The 19905-nt window shown below is 40.6% G+C and overlaps 1 protein-coding gene across 3 annotated transcripts in view; it reads right to left on the bottom strand.

Moving 5' to 3' along the window:
- Window positions 1-19905, bottom strand: part of SENP2 (SUMO specific peptidase 2) — a 44594-nt gene that overhangs the window by 10465 nt on the left and 14224 nt on the right. For 2 of the 3 annotated variants that reach the window (XM_054483568.2, XM_054483572.2), the window contains 9 exons: window positions 19516-19606; window positions 13845-14013; window positions 10986-11089; window positions 8598-8692; window positions 7674-7725; window positions 6926-6989; window positions 5554-5730; window positions 2705-2836; window positions 813-1016 (listed from right to left, as the gene is read on the bottom strand). In XM_054483568.2, the coding sequence (XP_054339543.1) occupies window positions 813-1016; window positions 2705-2836; window positions 5554-5730; window positions 6926-6989; window positions 7674-7725; window positions 8598-8692; window positions 10986-11089; window positions 13845-14013; window positions 19516-19606 (1088 nt within the window). The remainder of the gene's footprint in view (window positions 1-812; window positions 1017-2704; window positions 2837-5553; window positions 5731-6925; window positions 6990-7673; window positions 7726-8597; window positions 8693-10985; window positions 11090-13844; window positions 14014-19515; window positions 19607-19905) is intronic. The other variant, XM_054483570.2, reaches the window with a different exon arrangement.

Genomic DNA, 19905 nt, shown 5'->3' with positions numbered 1-19905 from the left:
ACTGCTTAAAGCCAGGAGCTCAAGACTAGCTTGGGCAAAAAAACAAGACTCTTGTCTCTACAAAAAAATTAAAATAAATTTAAAAAAATTAGCCAGGCATAGTGGTGCATGTCTGTAGTCCCAGCTACCTGGGAGGCTAAAGTGAAAGGATCACTTGTGCACAGGAGGTGGAGGTTACAGTGAGCTATGGTTGTGCCACTGCATGCCAGCTTGGGTGGCAGAATGAGACCCTGTCTCTAAAAATAAAAATTAAAAAAAAAGAAAAGAAAGAAAAAGAAAAAAAGGCCAGGCGTGGTGGCTCACACCTGTAATACCAGCACTTTGAAAAACTGAGGCAGGAGAACCACTTGAGGCCAAGCATTGGATACCAACCAGGGCAACATAGCAAGACTCCATCTTGCCAAATAAATAAATAAAATTAGGCAAGCATGGTGGACCATGCCTGTAGTCCTAGTCACTCAGGAGGCTGAGGCAGGAGGATCACCTGAGTCCAGGACTTCCAGGCTACAATGAGCTATGATCACACCAATTCACTCCAGCCTGGGCAACAGAGCGAGACCTGGTCTCTAATTTTAAAAAATAGTAAAATAAAATAAACATAAAATTGTTTAAAGAATAAATAAATAAAAAGAACTAAAAGGGTTGGGTGAAGGATGGGACATTAAAAAAAAAAAACTAAAAAGAGACTCTGCAGAGTATGCTTATAATATATACTATTGGCCTCTATACACAGGGCAGAAAAGGGCAGCATTATTTTTAAAAAATGGTCTTTATCCAAGTCCAACAATTAACCATTAACCCTCTCTACTCACCACCAGGCTCCAATGTACCTTCCGATGAATAGGCACCAGAATAATTTCTTGTTCAAAGAGATTTACCCCTTTGGTCCATCGTTTCACTGCTTGGTAACCTCCAGACTTTAATTTAGGATAGAAGAAAGTACTGAATACATGAAGTGCTGGATAGCCTTGCTTTTTATTTCTTTCCACCAGAAGATTCATGTAAAAATTAATGACCTACAAAATACCAAGGGAGCAAAAGCTGGAACATGGCAAACATATTATCAAAACTAAATTTCTACCTGAATAAGGATGAATTCGAAGGTAAGGTACTAAAGAAGGGGATAAAAAGACTGTCTATAGTAGAAGACAGGGAAAAAAGTGATCAGTGCAAAATGGGACACATGAAAATGGAATGAAACTGTACTTTTAAGGCATGTGAGTAACACTTAACAGCCAGAAGAAGGAATCCAGGAAGAAAGTCTGTGCAATAATGGAAAGATCTACATAACCGTATCACACCAAAAATATGCAGAAATATTAACAGTAAGTGAATTTTACTACATATAAATTAGACTTCAATTTTAAAATATTAACTGGAAGGACATACACCAAAATAATAACATTTTATTTATCTCTGAGTGGTGATACTTGTTTTTTGAGACGGAGTCTTGCTCTGTCGCCCAGGCTGGAGTCCACTGGCGCCATCTCGACTCACCGCAAGCTCTGCCTCCCGGGTTCACGCCATTCTCCTGCCTCAGCCTCCCAAGTAGCTGGCACTACAGGTACCCGCCACCACGCCTGGCTAATTTTTTTGTATTGTTAGTAGAGACGGGGTTTCACTGTGTTAGCCAGGATGGTCTCAGTCTCCTGACCTTGTGATCCGCCCGCCTCAGCCTTCCAAAGTGCTGGGATTACAGGCGTGAGCCACCACGCCCGGCCGAGTGGTGGTACTTTTGAACCGTAATATTTTTTACTTTTCCTGTTTTTTCCAAATGTTCTACGATAAATAAATTACATTTATAATGTAAAACAAAACATTCCTGTTTTCAAAGAATGTGTTTATAAGTAACTAGTCATAGGGGACTTCCCTCAAAGAGAGAAGATGCAGGGGCTAAGCAGTTCGGGGAAGAACCCACCAGAAAATTGTCAAAGAACTTAAGAGTTAGCTTTTGCTAAATGTATTAAGGTTACAAGATGACAAGTTAGGCAAAATTTTTCAGCTATCACTCAAAGAAAAATACACATAGTATATAGTGATCAATATATCCCTTTATTATTCAAAAAATAAAACAGGCCAGGCACGGTGGCTCACGCCTGTAATCCCAGCACTTTGGGAGGCCAAGGTGGGCGGATCACCTGAGGTCCAGAGTTTGAGACCAACCTGACCAACATGGAGAAACCCTGTCTCTACTAAAAATACAAAATTAGCCGGGCATGGTGGCGCATGCCTGTAGTCCCAGCTACTTGGGAGGCTGAGGTAGAATTGCTTGAACCCAGGAGGCGGAGGTTGCGCTGAGCCAAGATTGTGCCATTGCACTCCAGCCTGGACAACAAGAGCAAAACTCTGTCTCAAAAACAAAACCAAAAAACAAAAACAAAGAAACAGCTACTGTAAGAATTCACCTAAAATACAGTATCACTTGCTGCTTCCTCCCATTTATCAGCTGTACCCAGGGTTTATTGAAGACCAGTAAATGAAGTGGTGGATGCAATAAAATACAGATGCAGAAAAGGGAAACATCGCTAATGAAAGGCAGAAAATCAGAACTAACCATCTTTTTAAGATTTAAGATGTTTTTGTTTTAATTATAACTAAGAGTTGCTTTACCAACCCATTATAACTGAGTAGGAGTCACTTTGATTGTAGATAATAAATAAATAAACTTAATGATAGCCAAAAGGGGGGAGGGAATACAACTTACTTCATCATTGAGCCAGTGATAGTTCTTTAATGTCTGAATATCTCCTCGAGTAATTCGCAATTTGAAAGCACTACTTAGGATTTCATCCTGTGGGCCATGGCCTAGGGCATTACTGATTTCCTTTTCCATGTCCTGAATTAGAAAGTCCAGAAGTTGCTATTTTAATATAGAACCATTCGTTATCAGTTATTGAAAACTCCGAGACTGAAAAAAGTTTTTCATCTCGGCAACAGCTGACTCTTGAGAAAAATATACTATCAAGACCTACTAAACTACAGTATGAAAACATTTTTTTCTTATCTTTAGTAATAGAGATGGGACCTCATTATATTGCCCAAGTTGGTTGCAAACTCCTGGGCTCAAGCAATACCCGCCTTGGCCTCCCAAAGTGCTGAGATTATAGGCATGAGCCACCGCACCAGCCCTGAAAATATTTTAACTTATAACTACAAAGTAGTCTTACTTATTTGTTGTAAGTAATACTTACAACAAATCCTGGTTCACTTATTAACTTGTGGAAACAATAATTTAATAATAATATTTACATCTAAAGTATAGTCTCAATTTTCCTACTACTACGTATTAACCACCATGAGTCAAACATGGTGTTAGATGCTTGAAGCACATCATTGATCCATATTAGTGAGGAAGACATTATTACCATTTTATAGAGAAAATTGAAACCCAGAGAATTTATTTTACATATTCAAAGTCATATAATTATTAAAAGGTAGAACGAAGATTTGAACCCAGGTGCATCTAATTTCCTGGACTTTGCTCCCTTTCCACTTTAAACTTTTTTTCTTTTTTGGAGACGGAGTCTCGCTCAGTCTCCCAGGCCGGAGTGCAGTGGCGCCATCTCGGCTCACTGCAAGCTCCACCTCCTGGGGTCACGCCATTCTCCTGCCTCAGCCTCCCAAGTAGCTGGGACTACAGGCGCCCGCAACCACGCCCAGCTAATTTTTTGTATTTTTAGTAGAGATGGGGTTTCACTGTGTTTGCCAGGATGGTCTCGATCTCCTGACCTTGTGATCCGCCCATCTCGGCCTCCCAAAGTGCTGGGATTACAGGTGTGAGCCACCCGCCTGGCCCTTTTTCCCTATTTTTTTTTTTTTTTTTTTTTGAGACAGCTTCTCACTTTGTTACCCAGGCTGGAGTGCATGCAGCTGCATGATCTCAGTTCACTGCAACCTCTGCCTCCCAGGTTCAAACAATTTTCATGCCTCAGTCTCCTGATTAGCTGGAATTACAGGTGCGTACCACCATGCCAGCTATTTTTTTGTATTTTTAGTAAAGACGGGGTTTCACCATGCTGGCCAGGCTGGTCTCGAACTCCTGACCTCATGATTCGCCCGTCTTGGCTTCCCAAAGTGCTGGGATTACAGGCATGAGCCACCTCCATTCTCTCCTTTAAACTTTTAAAACATCAAAATAGGCTGAGTGCAGTGGCTCACGCCTGTAATCCCAGCACTTTGGGAAGCCAAGACGGGCAGATCATGAGGTCAGGAGTTCGAGACCAGCCCGGCCAGCATGGTGAAACTCCATCTCTACTAAAAATACAAAAATTAGCGGGGCGTGGTGGTACGCGCCTGTAGTCCCAGCTACGCAGGAGGCTAAGGCAGAAGAATCACTTGAACCTGCGAGGCAGAGGCTGCAGTAAGCTGAGATCGTGCCACTGCACTCCAGCCTGGCAACAGAGCGAGACTCCATCTCAAAAATAAATAAATAAATAAAACATCAAAATAAGATTAGGACATCTAAGGGGTCATACCATCCTTTTTGACATGAAGAGAATAAGCAAACAGGCAGAAACTTGGAAATCACCCAGCAGTCTAGCAATTGACTCCTTATGGAATAAATGGCTTCATCATACTAAAGAATTATGCAGATAAATGCATTATTTAAGATACAAAACTAAATCTATAAACCCAATAGAAATTATTTTCCTCTAGGCCGGGGGCAGTGGCTTGCGCCTATAATCCCAGCACTTTGGGAGGCCAAGGTGGGTAGATCATCTAAGGTCAGGAATTCAAGACCAGCCTGGGCAACATGGTGAAACCCGGTCTCTACTAAAAATACAAAAATTAGCTGGGTGTGGTGGCAAGTGCCTGTAATCCCAGCTACTAGGGAGGCTGAGCCAGGAGAATCACTTGAACCCAGGAGGCAGAGGTTGCAGTGAGCCAAGATTGTGCCATTGCACTCCAGCCTGGGCAACAAGAGCGAAACTCTGTCTCAAAAAAAAGAAATTATTTTCTTCTAAATATATGCTTCTTCCCACTGCACATAGCTTCACTATTTTATGGATCTCTGTCCACCTGCATGCTCAATATAACAGTAAGTATTCAAGAGATTTGCCTACTAGGGCAACGTTGTGGAGGAAGCCAAGATGTGGGCACATCTTTAAAATAAGAATTTTAACTACCTTCATTGTTTATGTTCTGTAAGTTTTTACTATTTTCAAATGCAATAATCAACAAAGGGGGCATTTTAGTAAACTATAATAACTTTTTAAAAAAATGCAATGAACTTATTCCTAATGCCAAACCCATACTATATAACTCAACATATTTGAAGGTTAGAATTTACAAAGAATCTGTTGTATTCCAAGATATGAGATGATGGTGTTGACTCCCATTTGCTGAATATCAATCTGATCCCTTAGGCCACTAATGAACATGACTCACTAAAGATTAATGTCATCAAAGTGAATCAACAGACCATGGACCTGGCCTGTCTTCATGTACTCACCCCTAGCCTGGAGAAAGTGCTCAAAACAAAACATTCAAGTTAGAACAACTGAGGTTACTTAAAGACACGCCTCTTTTTAGGATCAATACAAAGAACAATACCTCTGTAAGTTCAAGGAGATCGTCCGTTCTTCTGTCCCTCTCTTTGCCTGAGCAATTCTTTTCCTTTGTCTCAATTATTGACACTTTCCTCCTGAGTAAGCCATTGCTTCCACTGCCCAGGCGGAGTCGGGCCGACACTTCTTCTGATAGGTCAGGCTCCAGTTGGTATCCCCTCCTCTGATCAAAAAATTATCTAAATTCTACTGACATGTTTGATACTTGCAAATATAAACACAGATTACACATGAAATATAAAACTGCCACTAATGTGAAAGAAAAGAGAATTAGCAAATCCCCCAAGTGATTAGATTTACCCTATCTGTCTGTCTCTGCAAGGGGGAACAAAAAAAACTCCAGACCTAGGCCTCACAAGACCCTCAGTTATGAACCATCAAACAGAACACTCACCACCTTCCCCGGAAGTAGCAAGAAAAGTATTTTTAGTTCTCCTATCACAATTAAAATTAGTATGTTTAAAAGATATTATGAAAGTTTTAAACAGCAAACAATATGACCCATAATCCCATCACTCAGAATAAATCCCTACTATCTTTATAGTAACTAAATTTGGTTCTAGTTTAGCCTTGAAAAAAGTCATTTTATATTACAGAAAATGCACAAAACATTAATGTACCACTTAATTTGTTTTTGTAAAATGAACACCTATATACCACAATTGTGGTAAACAAATAGAATTCTGCCAGCAACCCAGAACATGTCATCTCTCTCCAGAGATGTACGATGTTTAAGAAATTCTCCCTGAGAAGCCATAAAATGTAGGTAACATGCTGGTATGGAGGCAGGTTCGTCTCTCATAAACAAAGGTGGCTACTGTACAGAGGCAAAACTCCAACAACTCAGAAGGAAGAAAAAAGTGGTGTATTTTCAATGCTTCCTGCTGCTTTTTTTTTGAGACAGAGTCTCATTCTGTCACCTAGGCTGGAGTGCTATGGTGTGATCACAGCTCACTGCAGCCTTGACCTCCTGGGCTCAAGCGATCCTCCCACCTTAGCTTCCCGAGTAGCTGGGACTACAGACATGCCACCAGGCCTGGCTAACTTTTAAGTTTTTTTGTGGAGACAGTCTCACTATGTTGCCCAGGCTGGTCTCAAACTCCTGGGCTCAAGTGATCCTTCTGCCTTGGCTTCCCAAAGTTCTGGGATTACAGGCATGAGCCACTATGCCTGGCTGGCTTGCTGCTTTTTTAAAGAAAAACAACAGAATTAACAATCAAAGTTTTTTATATATATATATATATATATATATATATATATATATATATATATACACACACTTTTTCTTGCTTTTCATGAGCACCAAAACATGTTATGTAAGTAAACAGATATCAAATGTAACTAGGATTTTTACTTACACTTTCATTTTCAAATCTGATTCCAACCATCTTCTCTGTATCAGTAATTTTCCCCTTTGAACACCTAAGGAAAAAAATTGAGAGATGATAGACTTCTGCTAGATGATTCAAACCTAGTACATCCTAGTTTTAGAAATAAGATTTCGTAATTTGTAAATAAAAATTGCATTGAGTTTATATAATACTCTAAACCAGGAGTCAACGAACTTTTCTGAAAAGGAACAGACAGTATTTTAGGCTTTGCAGGTTTTATGGTCTTGGGCACATCTGGCAACTCTGCCACTGTAATTTAAAAGCAGCCAGACAGTATGTAAATGAATTCGCATGTTCCAATAGAAATTTACTATACAAAAATAGGCAAGTAGACCAGATTTGGCCCATGGGCCATAGTTTACAAACTCTGCTATAAACCATCATCCCAAAATCCTAAAGCATGCAGAGCTGCCTTTACTGTTCCTATCCTAAAGACACTGATCACTAGACATCCCCACTCCAACCAAACTCCCATCTAAGAAGCATGTGCTTCTCCCAACCCCTGATGCCTGGGAGATAAGGGGCACCCCCCAACCCACCAGGCTAGGGTGGGCATCTGACACAACAGCTAGCTACCTATCTACCCTATATGCCGACCAACTACCAGAACTCAAGAGAGTTCACAATTCCTCAGAACTGCTTACTCATAAATACAGCTTATAAAGTAAGAAAATATATATTAAAAGAAAGTGTAGAATGAACTGAATGTACATACCTCTTTTCACTTCTCAATGAACATAGAGGTCCCCTTGTTTCAACAAGTCTATCTGTGAGGATGGTAAAGAAAAGATTAAATGTTTCCTTCATTAATGAATAATATAGTTAGAATTTCAGCTTACAGAGTTTCCACAACATCAAAACATTCCTCTACACTGAAACGCTACAGTGAATTCCAAAGACACTAGCCTCCCTATATACTAAGTTGCCTAAAAAAATGCATACATATCTTCGCTGTTTAAATATAATCTTTACTATAAACTGAGTGATATCTGCTTATCTGGTAAGCTGTCATTTAGTGGACAGTAAGTGGAGAAATATAAGGAAATTGTTATATAAGGAATATAATAAAATTTCAGCTCACAAAATAGTTGCTACTATCTAGCAGCTTAGGAATAATAATCCAGAGCCATGTTATGAATCTATTTCACCCTGAAACAGCTTTTCTACTAAATTCCTAGATAAGCCCCAGTCAATGCTGTGAGTTTTTTTTTTGTTTGTTTTTTTTTTTTTGAGACAGAGTCTCGCTGTCACCCAGGCTGGAGTGCAGTGGCGTGATCTTGGCTCACTGCAATCTCCACCTCCCAGGTTCAGGCAATTCTACTGCCTTAGCCTCCTGAGTAGCTGGGATTACAGGCAAGTGCCACCACGCCTGGCTAATTTTTGTATTTTTAGTAGAGATGGGGTTTTACCATGTTGGCCAGGCTGGTCTTGAACTCCTGACCTCAGATGATCCACCTGCCTTGGCCTCCCAAAGTGCTGGGATTGCAGGCGTAAGCCACCGCGCCCGGCCCAGTGCTGCGAGATTTGACAGTATTTTGGTACACCATCTACACTGGAATGTCAATTTGCTACCTCATATGAACACTGTAACATGAACTAAGGTCAATATATTAAGACAAGGCTAAATCTGGGAACTCACATTGTTTTGGAACAAACTGAGTTGTTTTGACTCCGTGATTTTGCTCTTCCCCCCAGCCTTTGGTCTTTAGTGTGTCCATCTGACTTCTTTGAGAACTTAGAAACACAAAAAGTGAGGGAGATCAGATACAAAAGCAAAGTCTACCATTAATATGCACTATCTCTGTCCAGCAAGCTTCTTCAAATAGGGGTGATTGATTACGCTATTATATCAAATTACAACAGAAAGGAAGCAACTATGTGGGACTAGGATAAAAGGAGTCTAATCCTGATTCTAATAATATTTCAGCCATGTTACCTAACCTCCAGTTTCTCTGTTTGTAAAATCAGAGGTTCTGAATCCCCAGTGATGCATTAACTGAAAAATCTCAGTGTGACAAAACTCAGATTAAAAGATAAAAAACTTTTTAAGCTATATATTTAAGTGGATCCTGAAACAATACATTAAAAGCAAGAATTTTTTGTTTTTTCAGATGGAGTCTCCCACTGTCGCCTAGGCTGCAGTGCAGTGGTGTGATCTCGGCCTCACTGAAATCTCTACCTCTCAGGTTCAAGCGGTTCTCCTGCCTCAGCCTCCCAAGTAGCTGGGATTACTGGTGCACGCCACTACACCTGGTTAATTTTTGTATTTTTAGTAGAGATGGGGTTTCACCATGTTGGTCAGGCTGGTCTCGAAGTCCTGACCTCCGGTGACTCACCTGCCTCGGCCTCCCAAAGCGCTGGGATTACAGGTGTGAGCCACCGCACCCAGCCAAAAGCAGGAACTTTAATCATTTATTTATTTATTTTGAGATGGAGTCTCGATCTGTAGCTCAGGCTGGAGTGCAGTGGCACAATCTCGGCTCACTGCAAGCTCCGCCTCCCGGGTTCACACCATTCTCCTGCCTCAGCCTCCCGAGTAGCTGGGACTACAGGTGCCCGCCACCACGCCCAGCTAATTTTTTGTATTTTTTAGTAGAGACGGGATTTCACCGTGTTAGCCAGGATGGTCTCGATCTCCTGACCTCATGATCCATCTGCCTCAGCCTCCCAAAGTGCTGGGATTACAGGCGTGAGCCACTGTGCCCAGCCAAAGCAGGAACTTTAAAAAGCAAAAATAGTTTGAGGGTTTCGCCAACATGACAAAGCTAAGAGTTCGTTAAACATACTGCTGTTTCCAACATATGGCTGGTCAAAATGGAGAAAATACTGACATTCTGACTAAACCAAAAGAATTTTTTTTAAAAGTTCACAACTGATTATTCTCAAATAATCTGTTATTTCTGCATTCAAAAGCTAGATAGTAGGCTGGGTGCGGTGGCTCACGCCTGTAATCCCAGCACTCTGGGAGGCTGAGGCAGGTGGACTACCTGGGATCAGGTGTTCGAGACTGGCCTGGCCAACATGGTGAAACCCCGTCTCTACCAAAAATACAAAAAATTAGCTGGGCATGGCGGTGGACGCCTGTAATCCCAGCTACTCAGGAGGATGAGGCAGGATAATCGCTTGAACCCAAGAGGCGGAGGTTGCAGTGAGCCGAGATTGCGTCACTACACTCCAGCCTGGGCAACAATAGTGAAACTTCATTTCAAAAAAAAAAAAAAAAAAGTTAGATAGTATTGTGTGACTTTTTAATCTTCGATTTGCTATTATATAATTTCTGGGATCCCTGTGTTTTCTTACACCACTTGTTAGAATTACCTATTGTACCTCAATCCTGAGCTCACACATTTTTTGTCCTCCTTTCACAGGCAAATACAAGGCCAAATATCACTTCCTTCTGCCACTCTCATCTATTAATATTTGCTCAAATCATTATTTAATTAATAAGCTGTCCTATAAGGAAAATTGTTATGACCTGGGAGACTTTAATCTTGTCTCTAGTGGGTTTCCAAATGTGCTAAGATTCAATCTCTATGATGCCGTAGGGACTAGGTGTGTCTCATGGGGTGGGGGTGAGGCAGGGGGAAGGAAAAAAGACAAAAAGAAAGACCGGAAGGAGGTGAAGGAGAAAGGGAGAAAGGAAGGAAGGAAGGGAGATGGGAGAAATGGAGAGATGGGCAGGAGTGGGGTGGGGAAGGGAGGTAGAGAGATTGTGGGAAATGTATGCTGGGGAGGTTGAAGAAACTCTCTGCCTCTTGGGAGCCCTACTTCAACCAGTGATCCACTTTTTTATATAAGAGTTTCAAGTAAAAGTTTACTTGAACAAAAGGTGCTAAAGGTAACATAAAATTTTACTTTGCAAAACCACTGTTACATATTATTACTAGATAAATATCCAGGCAAATGATAGAGCTAGTTCTCTCAGGGTTAACCTCTTCTTTCAATATAGCCCTTCCCACCAATACTTTCTCCAAAACAAACAAAAAAAAGATGCCTAGCAAAGCATTATCTGTTAGCTCATTGTCACCTGTGATAATTTGAAGTTACAGGACAGACAGAGTTTCCATGACCACTTTCTTTAAGTCGTTCCAATAACTTTCGGTACTTCTCTCTTTCCTCTTTTTGAACACCCTAAATAAAAGAAAGCATGTTAGATAAGTACCAGCACATTAAATTTATAATTAAAAGGCCAAATGTAAACCATAGATGGTTTTATTTGCCAGCACTATGTTTTTAATATTTCTTTGAATTAATTACTAACTTTATACATTTTTTAAAAATAAAAAAATCTAGCCTCCTTTGATCAACTGAATCTACAATCTATAGCTATGTAGGGCTATCCCATTTAGATGAGCCACTGCTCTCCAGCCCACTTTATTCGTGTTATCTGCTAAATTCTGATGGCATCTAGGTTTTTGACAGAACTGGGTTGAACAGAATTAGGTTAACTACAAAAAAACTCAGCAGAAATCACCTGCTTGCATAACGAGAATATGCAGCTTCCAAAATGAATTGGCCTCACCAACATCACCAGTAACCTCTATGGCTACATTTAATAGACACTTTTCCAGCGCTTATGTTGCTTGATCTCTCTTCAGCATTCCACCCTGCTGGCCTGCCTTGCTTTCCTACACAACAAGCTCTTCTGACTCTTTTCTCTGTCTCCACTGCAGACTATTCCTTCTGCCTACATCATACTGATGGTTTGCCCATATCTCTTCTTGCACTACATTCCTTCCCTGAATAATCTCATCAGCTCCCTTGATTTAAATAACACCAACAGGTTAAAGATTCAGAAATGTGTCTCCTCCTCAAAATTCCCATCACATATATCCACAAGCTTCCAGGAGAGGGTTTCTTGTGGGTTTCACAGTGAGTTTAAACAATGTCCAAAACTGGAGTCATCATCTTCCCCATAAACATAGGGTTATCTTGGTAAGTGACACGTAGTGATTCCCAAAACTGAAATCTGGGACTCAGACCCTTCTATCTACTTTAGATCACACTTAATCAACAGATACGTCCTTGCTAATACTACCTACCAATATTTCTAGAGTATATCTTCTGCATATTTCCCTGTAGATACTGGCTCAGTCCCATTTCTGATTTCTCATCTAAGAGACTGGAATATTTAACACCTCATCTTAAAACCCCTTTCAGGGATATGATCCATTCCTCTCTCTCTGCCTGCTTATCAAATAGCAACTATTTATGTATAAGCTCTTAGAGAGCAGAAACTGCATTTCATTTAATCTTGAATTGCTAGCACAGTACAACTAGCACAGCACCTGGGACCCAAATAAATATTTCTTTGATGAACTAAATTAAACAAGTGGCTCAGAAAACTAGTTGGCAAGTGAAACAGCAAATGGTCCTCAGGAGTGCCAGATACAGGAATAATTCTAAATTTTCCTGGAATAAAGGAAAACCTCAAAAGGAAAGTAAAAAGATTGACTCTTCATCATGCTGAGTGTTCTGAAAGGTGAAGGAAAAAGCAGAGATGCACACCATTTACTTCCCTTCCTTAGTCACAGTTATTAAAGTTTGTAAAAAGAAACAAGTTATGGCTGGACGCAGTGGCTCACGCCTGTAATCCCAGCACTCTGGGAGGCCGACGCTGGAGGATCGCTTGAGTCCACAAGTTTGAAACTAGCCTGGACAACATAGCGAGATCCCATCTCTCTCTATAAAAAAATAACTTGATAAATTTTTTTTAAAAAAGCAAGTTAGACTAATTCAGTTACCCAAAAAGAATCTAATCTTGGCCAGGCGCAGTGGCTCATGCCTGTAATCCCAGCACTTTGGGAGGCTGAGGTAGGTGTATCACCTGAGGTCGGGAGTTTGAGACCAGCCTGGCCAACGTGGTGAAACCTCATCTCTACTAAAAATACAAAAAATTAGCCAGGCGTGGTGGCACATGCCTGTAATCCCAGCTACTTGGGAGGCTGAGGCAGGAGAATCACTTGAACCTGGCAGGTGGAGGTTGAAGTGAGCCAAGATCACACCATTGCACTCCAGCCTGGGCAACAAGAGCAAAACTCTGTCTCAAAAAAAAAAAAAAAAAGAATTTAATCTTATCTCTTCCTAACATGACTCTTTTTCTTCCTTATGATAAAAATAACCACATCTAAAAATTGACTAAATTATATGTATATAGAATATCTACAAAAGAATACATATAGGTATCAGAGGTTACTTGCTAAGAAGTAAACATGGTGGTGGAAGCCAGGTATGGAAGGGAGTCTGAGAAACTTAGTTACCGTATATACTTTAGTACCTTTTGAAATATATAACATATGCTGGAACATGGGAGACAGAGGTTGCAGTGAGCCAAGACTGCACCACTGCACTCCAGCATGGGTGACAAGATTCTCACTCTGTCTCAAAAAAAAAAAAAAGGAAAAAAGAAATATATAACATAGTAGATATATTATTTGCTCCCAAAAATATTCATTAAAAATTCTTTTTAGTCTTTTAATTTTTATTACTCAAAAAAGTTTCATTTTTAAATTTAGCTGTCTGACTCTGTGTCTGTGCCTTCAATACTTTCACAACAATTTTCTGCTCCTTGACAAGCAACATGCTTGATCCTGTCACGGACTCATTGAGCACACGTGGCCGCTATAGGCCTTGCTAATGTGATCTGGACAATCTCATAAGAACTTTAGGTCTCATAGCATGAACCCCTCAAAGTCTGCCTGGGCACATGCTGCATGCAGATTTTTGGTGCATCTGGGTTTAAGACAGCCTCATTTTGTTAGAGGCTGTATTGTAGGAAAACCTACAATGGTATGTCAAATGTTGAACCATTCTGAGTGTCTCTAGGCAGCATCCTTGGGAAGAGCTGTAAAAATTTTTTTTAAGAAATCAAGCTAAAAAGGCTTACCTCCTCCACAGTACAATGGGGACGCCTCAGACCCTTGCCACTCTCTTCAGAAATCATCTCTGTTACAGCCTGTTCCTGAGGTTTCCACATTAAAGAACTCTCTGGATTACCTTTGCTATGGCGACGGCCACCTGGTCTTCTATTATAGCCTTCTGAGTTCAAAGTAAAACTGAGCAACAGAAAAAAAAAGAACAAAAGTATCACCAAGCTGCTTAAATTGCTGGAATCTAAGCTCCCAGACCATCCTGTGATTAAGCTGCTTTAGGTCAAGCAAGTTGCTTTACTCCTGGCAAGTCAGACCAGTACAATTATGCAAAAGTTAGATCTATCCCTAGAGCACAGGGCACCCCAGCATTCCACTATGGAATGAATGTCTGTTTCTAAACTAGAGCTGCCACACAAAGAAAGTCTCTGCCTTCCTCTTCATGCCCATTTCCAACCCCAAATCTAGATTAAGCTCCCCTATTGCATATACCCCTTCTGATACTGCATTTTTCCTTTAGTCACCTGGAACCACTGAAATTCATTATTGGTGTGATTATTTGTTTAACGTCTATATTCCACACTAAACTTTAAATTCCATGAAAAGAGATTACATCCTTTCACCACTGTTATCTTAGTACAGGGTCTAAGCCACAAGGCCCTCAATAAATATCTGCTGAATGCTAAATTAATAAATGCTAAAGGAACTGAAGCCTGGAATTCCTACCCAGTCACAGTTGCTGGTGACAAATCTGCCTTTCCTGCCATTACCAACAATGCGACAAACTGACATTATGCCCCTCCTTCCTTGGGTGATGCTTTTGAAATGCATACCACTTATGCGGTGTTTCACAAAAAAAAAAAAAAGGCATAATCTGAAGCAAATCATCAGTAAATATCAGACAAAATTAAAATATTAATGCCACTGAACACAAAGAAAGGGCAAGGAGTTGTTGCAGAATAAAGTAGATCAAAGAGACGTGAAAACTATGTGCAATACCCAATCCTGCACTGGATCCTGTATTAGGAAAAAGAAAAAGCTATGAGATAAAAATTTAAATAAGACCTGTAGATTACATAATAGTATTATATCAATGTTAATTTCCTGATGTTGGTAATCCATGATCATGTAAGTGAATGCCCTTATTCTTTTTTTTTTTTTTTTTTTGAGACGAAGTCTTGCTCTTGTCCCCCAGGCAGGAGTGCAATGGCGCGATCTCGGCTCACTGCAACCTCCACCTACCAGGTTCAAGCAATTCTCCTGCCTCAGCCTCCCATGTAGCTGGAGTTACAGGCACCTGCCACCACACCCGGCTAATTTTTTGTATTTTAAGTAGAGATGGGGTTTCACCATGTTGGCCAGGCTGGTCTCAAACTCCTGACCTCAGGTGATTTGCCTGCCTCAGCCTCCCAAAGTGCTGGGATTACAGGTGTGAGCCACTGCACCCGGTCTTGAATGCCCTTATTTTTAAGAAATAAACAGATTCGGCCAGGCGCAGTGGCTCACGCCTGTAATCCCAGCACTTTGGGAGGCTGAGGCGGGTGGATCACGAGGTCAGGAGTTCAAGACTAGCCTGGCCAATATGGTGGAACCCCAACTCTACTAAAAATACAAAAATTAGCTGGGCATGGTGATGCATGCCTGTAGTCCCAGCTACTCGAGAGGCTGAGGCAGGAGAACTGCTTGAACCCAGGAGACGGAGGTTGCAGGGAGCCAAGATCGTGACACTGCACTCCAGCCTGGGAGACAGAGCAAGACTCCATCTCAAAAAAAAAAGAAAAGAAAAAAATAAACAGACTCAACTATTTAGGATTAAAGGGACATGAATCAAAGACTCTCAAATGGTTCAAAACAATATGTATATATGAGAGAATGAGAAAGCAAATGTAACAGAATGACAACTGGTGAATCTAGGTCAGGTTATCCGCCTAATAGAGCTTCAAAATATATGAAGACAAAAAAACATGGAGCAAAAACTAGCAAAGCTGAAGGAGAAATAGAGAAATCCACAATTATGGTAGAAAACTCAATTCCTGACTCATCAATCAATAAAAAAGTTGACAGAAAAATCACTAACACCTGTAAAACATTATCAACCAAGCTGACCTGACATTTAGGTCACTCTACCCAACAACAGCAGAATATGCATTCTTTTCAAGTGTACATGGAACATCATCCAACTGGACCATACTCTAGGCCAGAAAACAAACATTAAAAAACTTAAAAGAAATAAAATCATACAAAGCATATTCTCTAACCATAATAGAATTAAACTAGAAATCAATAACAGATATCTGCAAAGTCCCAAATATTTGGAAATTAAACAACATATTTCTATCCTTCTAAATCACAGGTCAAAGAGGAAGTAAAACAGAAATTAGAAAATATTTATTTACTTTTTTATTTTTTTATTTTTTTGAGACAGTGTCTCACTGTGTCGCCCAGGTTGGAGTGCAGTGGCCCAATCTCAGCTCATTACAACCTCTGCCTCCTGGGTTCAAGTGATTCTCCTGCCTCAGCCTCTCGAGTACCTGGGATTACAGGTGTGTGCCACCATGGCCAGCTAATTTTTGTATTTTAGTAGAGATGGGGTTTCACCATGTTGGCCAGGCTGGTCTCAAACTCCTGACCTCAAGTGATCCACCCGCCTCGGCCTCCCAAAGTGCTGGGATTACAGGTGTGAGCCACCACACCTGGCCTAGAAAATATTTTAAATTGAATGAAAATGAAAACCAACATTTCAAAATGTGGACAATGCACCTAAGCAGTGCTTACAGGGAAACAGCATTAAATGCTTAGAGAATAAGTTCACCCCTAACTAACTCTGTATCTCCTAAGAACAAGGGCATCTCTTATATAACCACAATATAATCACCAAATTCAGGAACTTTTGCAATAGTACAATGTAATATGTAGCCCATATTCAAATATCTCTAAAGCTATTAAAAAATAACCGTCATAGCAATTTTGTCCCATCTAAAATCTAATCCAGGATCTCACATTGCATGCATTTAGTTATCATGTATCTTTCATCTCCTTCAGTCTGAAACAACTTTTCAGCTTTTCTTTATCTTTTTAATGAATACAGGCCTATGGTTTTGTAGAATGGACCTTAATTTCAGTTTAACCAGCTTTCTCATGATTAGAGTCTATCATTTTTGCAGGAATGCTGCATTTAGTTATGATGTCTTTCTCAGTGCAATACATTTGAATGCCATGATGTCAGTTTGTCCAACTGCTGGCAATTTCACTTTGATGTCTTGGTTAAGGTGGTGTCAGTCGTGCTTCTCCACTTTATTTTTCCCTTTGTAAGTAGTAAGTAATGTGGGCTGGGCGTGGTGGCTCACGCCTGTAATTCCAGCACTTTGGGAGGCCGAGGCAGGTGGATCACCTGAGGTCAGGAGTTCGAGACCAGCCTGGCCAACATAGTGAAACCCCATCTCTACCAAAAATACAAAATTAGCTGGGCATGGTGGCACGTCCCTGTAGTCCCTGCTACTCGGGAGGCTAAGGCAGGAGAATCACTTGAACCCAGGAGGCAGAGGTTGCAGTGAGCCGAGATCATGCCACTGAACTCCAGCCTGGGCAACAGAGCAAGACTCCATCTCAAAAAAAAAAAAAAAAAAAAAAAAAAAAAAGTAATGTGTAAGGAGATATTTTGAGTTTATGTAAATACCAGTGCCTCATCAAACTTTCTTTTTTTTTTTTAAGACAGAGTCTCACTCTGTCACCCAGGCTGGAGTGCAGTGGTGTAATCTCAGCTCACCGCACCCTCTGCCTCCGGGTTCAAGCAATTCTACTGCCTCAGCCTCCCGAGTAGCAAGGACTACAGGTGCGTGCCACCACACCTAGCTAATTTTTCTATTTTTAGTAGAGACGGGATTTCTCGCCACGTTGGCCAGGCTGCAAACTTGTATTTACTAGTTTTGGCTCAATTGATGATTCCTGCCCATATCAGTTATTACCAAGACAGTTACAAAATGGTGATTTTCTAATTCTATCATTCCTTCCACACTTATTAGTTGGCATTCTACTATAAAGATCTATCCCTCCTCAACACTATATATTTATTTATTAGCATCTGAGTCCCTGTCTTTATTCATTTTCATGTTTAAATTATCCCATCTGGCCAGTGAAAGCCCCTGTGAAATCTCCTCCTCTGTCAGGGTGGCATGCCCAGTTTTTGAACACTCCTTTACTTTCTGGCACAAGATGTTCAGACTCACTTTATACTTTCTTTCCTAGCCCTACAATCAGCCATTTATTCAATTCCAGAGGGCGCTAGTTTTTAGTTTCTCATTCCTAAATATAAGTGGATAGCCAAGGAGTACCAAGTACTTGAATCAAGACTCTAACTTCAAAGATCAGACCAAAATAAACAAACACAGAGGGAGAGGGCATAAACCAGAAAGGAGCACTCAAAACATATTTTAAAATAATAAACAGCTTTAGAGAGATAAGGAAAGATTTTGCATCCTTATAAGAACAAGATGCTTAGAGAAAGAAAAAAAACATTGGGAATAGGCAGGGGGAGAACTTTTCTAACTTAAAAACTGACAGTCAAGAAAGAATTAGTAAAAAATGGTTTTAAAAAGAGCAAGAAGGCTGCGTGCAGTGGCTCAAACCTGTAATCCCAGAACTTTCAGAGGCTGAGGTGGGTGGATTACCTGAGGTCAGGAGTTCGAGACTGGCCTGGCCAACATGGTGAAACCCTGTCTCTACTAAAAATGCAAAAAATAGCCGGGCATGGTGGCACGCCCCTGTAATCCCAGCTACTCAAGAGGCTGAGGTGGGAGAATTGCTTGAACCCAGGAGGCGGAGGCTGCAGTGAGCCGAGACTGTGCCACCAAACTACCTGGGTGACAGAGCAAGACCCCATCTCAAAAAAAAAAAAAAAGCAAGAACGACAAAAGGAGAGAATATATGGGAAAATTAGATCAATCCAGAAGGTCTAATGTCCAAGCAATAAAAATTCTACAAAGGGAAGGAAGAAAACTATTAATAATAACATTTTAAAGAACTGATGGATATGAACAGTATATGAAAATTAACCAGGCCATGTACACTTATAATTTCAGCACTTTTCTGTATGTATAATTATATTTTTAAGTTGAGAATAAAGTAAGTGGCAATTCTTTCTAAAACAGTTTTCAAAATCAGATGCTATGGGCATATAATACAGTAGAAAATGTAAGGCCAGGTGCGGTGGCTCATGCCTGTAATACCAGCACTTTGGGAGGCCAAGGTGGGCGGATTACCTGAGGTCAGGAGTTCAAGACCAGCCTGGCCAACATAGTGAAACCCCATAACTACTAAAAATACAAAAATTAGCCGGGCATGGTGCAGGGGTGCCTGTAATCCCAGCTACTCAGGAGGCTGAGGCAGGAGAATTGCTTGAACCTGGAAGGCAGAGGTTGCGGTGAGCCAAGATCGCACCAATGCACTCCAGCCTGGGCAACAGAGAAAACTCCATCGCAAAAAAAAAAAAAAAAAAAAAAGAAAAAAGAAAGAAAACATAACACACTCCTACTAAGTTCAAGTCTCTCACTGGCTGCATGACATTCAGCAAGTTACTAACCTCAGAGCGCTTAGCAGGACTACATAATAGAACAAAAGTGAGACTGCCTAGCAAGAATGAGCACCTAATAAATGCTAAGTTTCCATTTACAGAAAGAATTTAACACTTACCCAAAGGAAGGCAGGACTCTGCGTGGCTGATCTCGGGTTACTGTCACTCTGATCTTTGGATAGTCACTTATTCCATTAGGAGATTTATTACCTATTTAAAAAATGCATTTGTAATTGTGAAATGAAAAATCACCTTCAAACAGTCTGCATAAGGAAAGAAAAAAGTCTGTGAGCAACCTACATCATAGAGCTAAATCAACATCTTGTTTTTCAATGTCTATTAATAGCACAGGAGTCTAGCACAAATTTTGTAGAAGTTAAAGGAAAGCAATAGGGCTTAGTTTGTTTTTGATCTCAGATAGGTAATAACAGAATTCACTGGCAGGCTTTGCTTATTTTGCTTGATGGGACTGTTAAGAGGCCACGAAGAACTCAAAGATTATAACTCTC

Source organism: Pongo pygmaeus, chromosome 2, assembly GCF_028885625.2.
Source record: "Pongo pygmaeus isolate AG05252 chromosome 2, NHGRI_mPonPyg2-v2.0_pri, whole genome shotgun sequence".
NCBI lineage: Eukaryota > Metazoa > Chordata > Mammalia > Primates > Hominidae > Pongo > Pongo pygmaeus.
The sequence above is the reverse complement of the archived record's forward strand: the minus strand, read 5'-3'. Positions and strand labels throughout refer to the sequence as shown.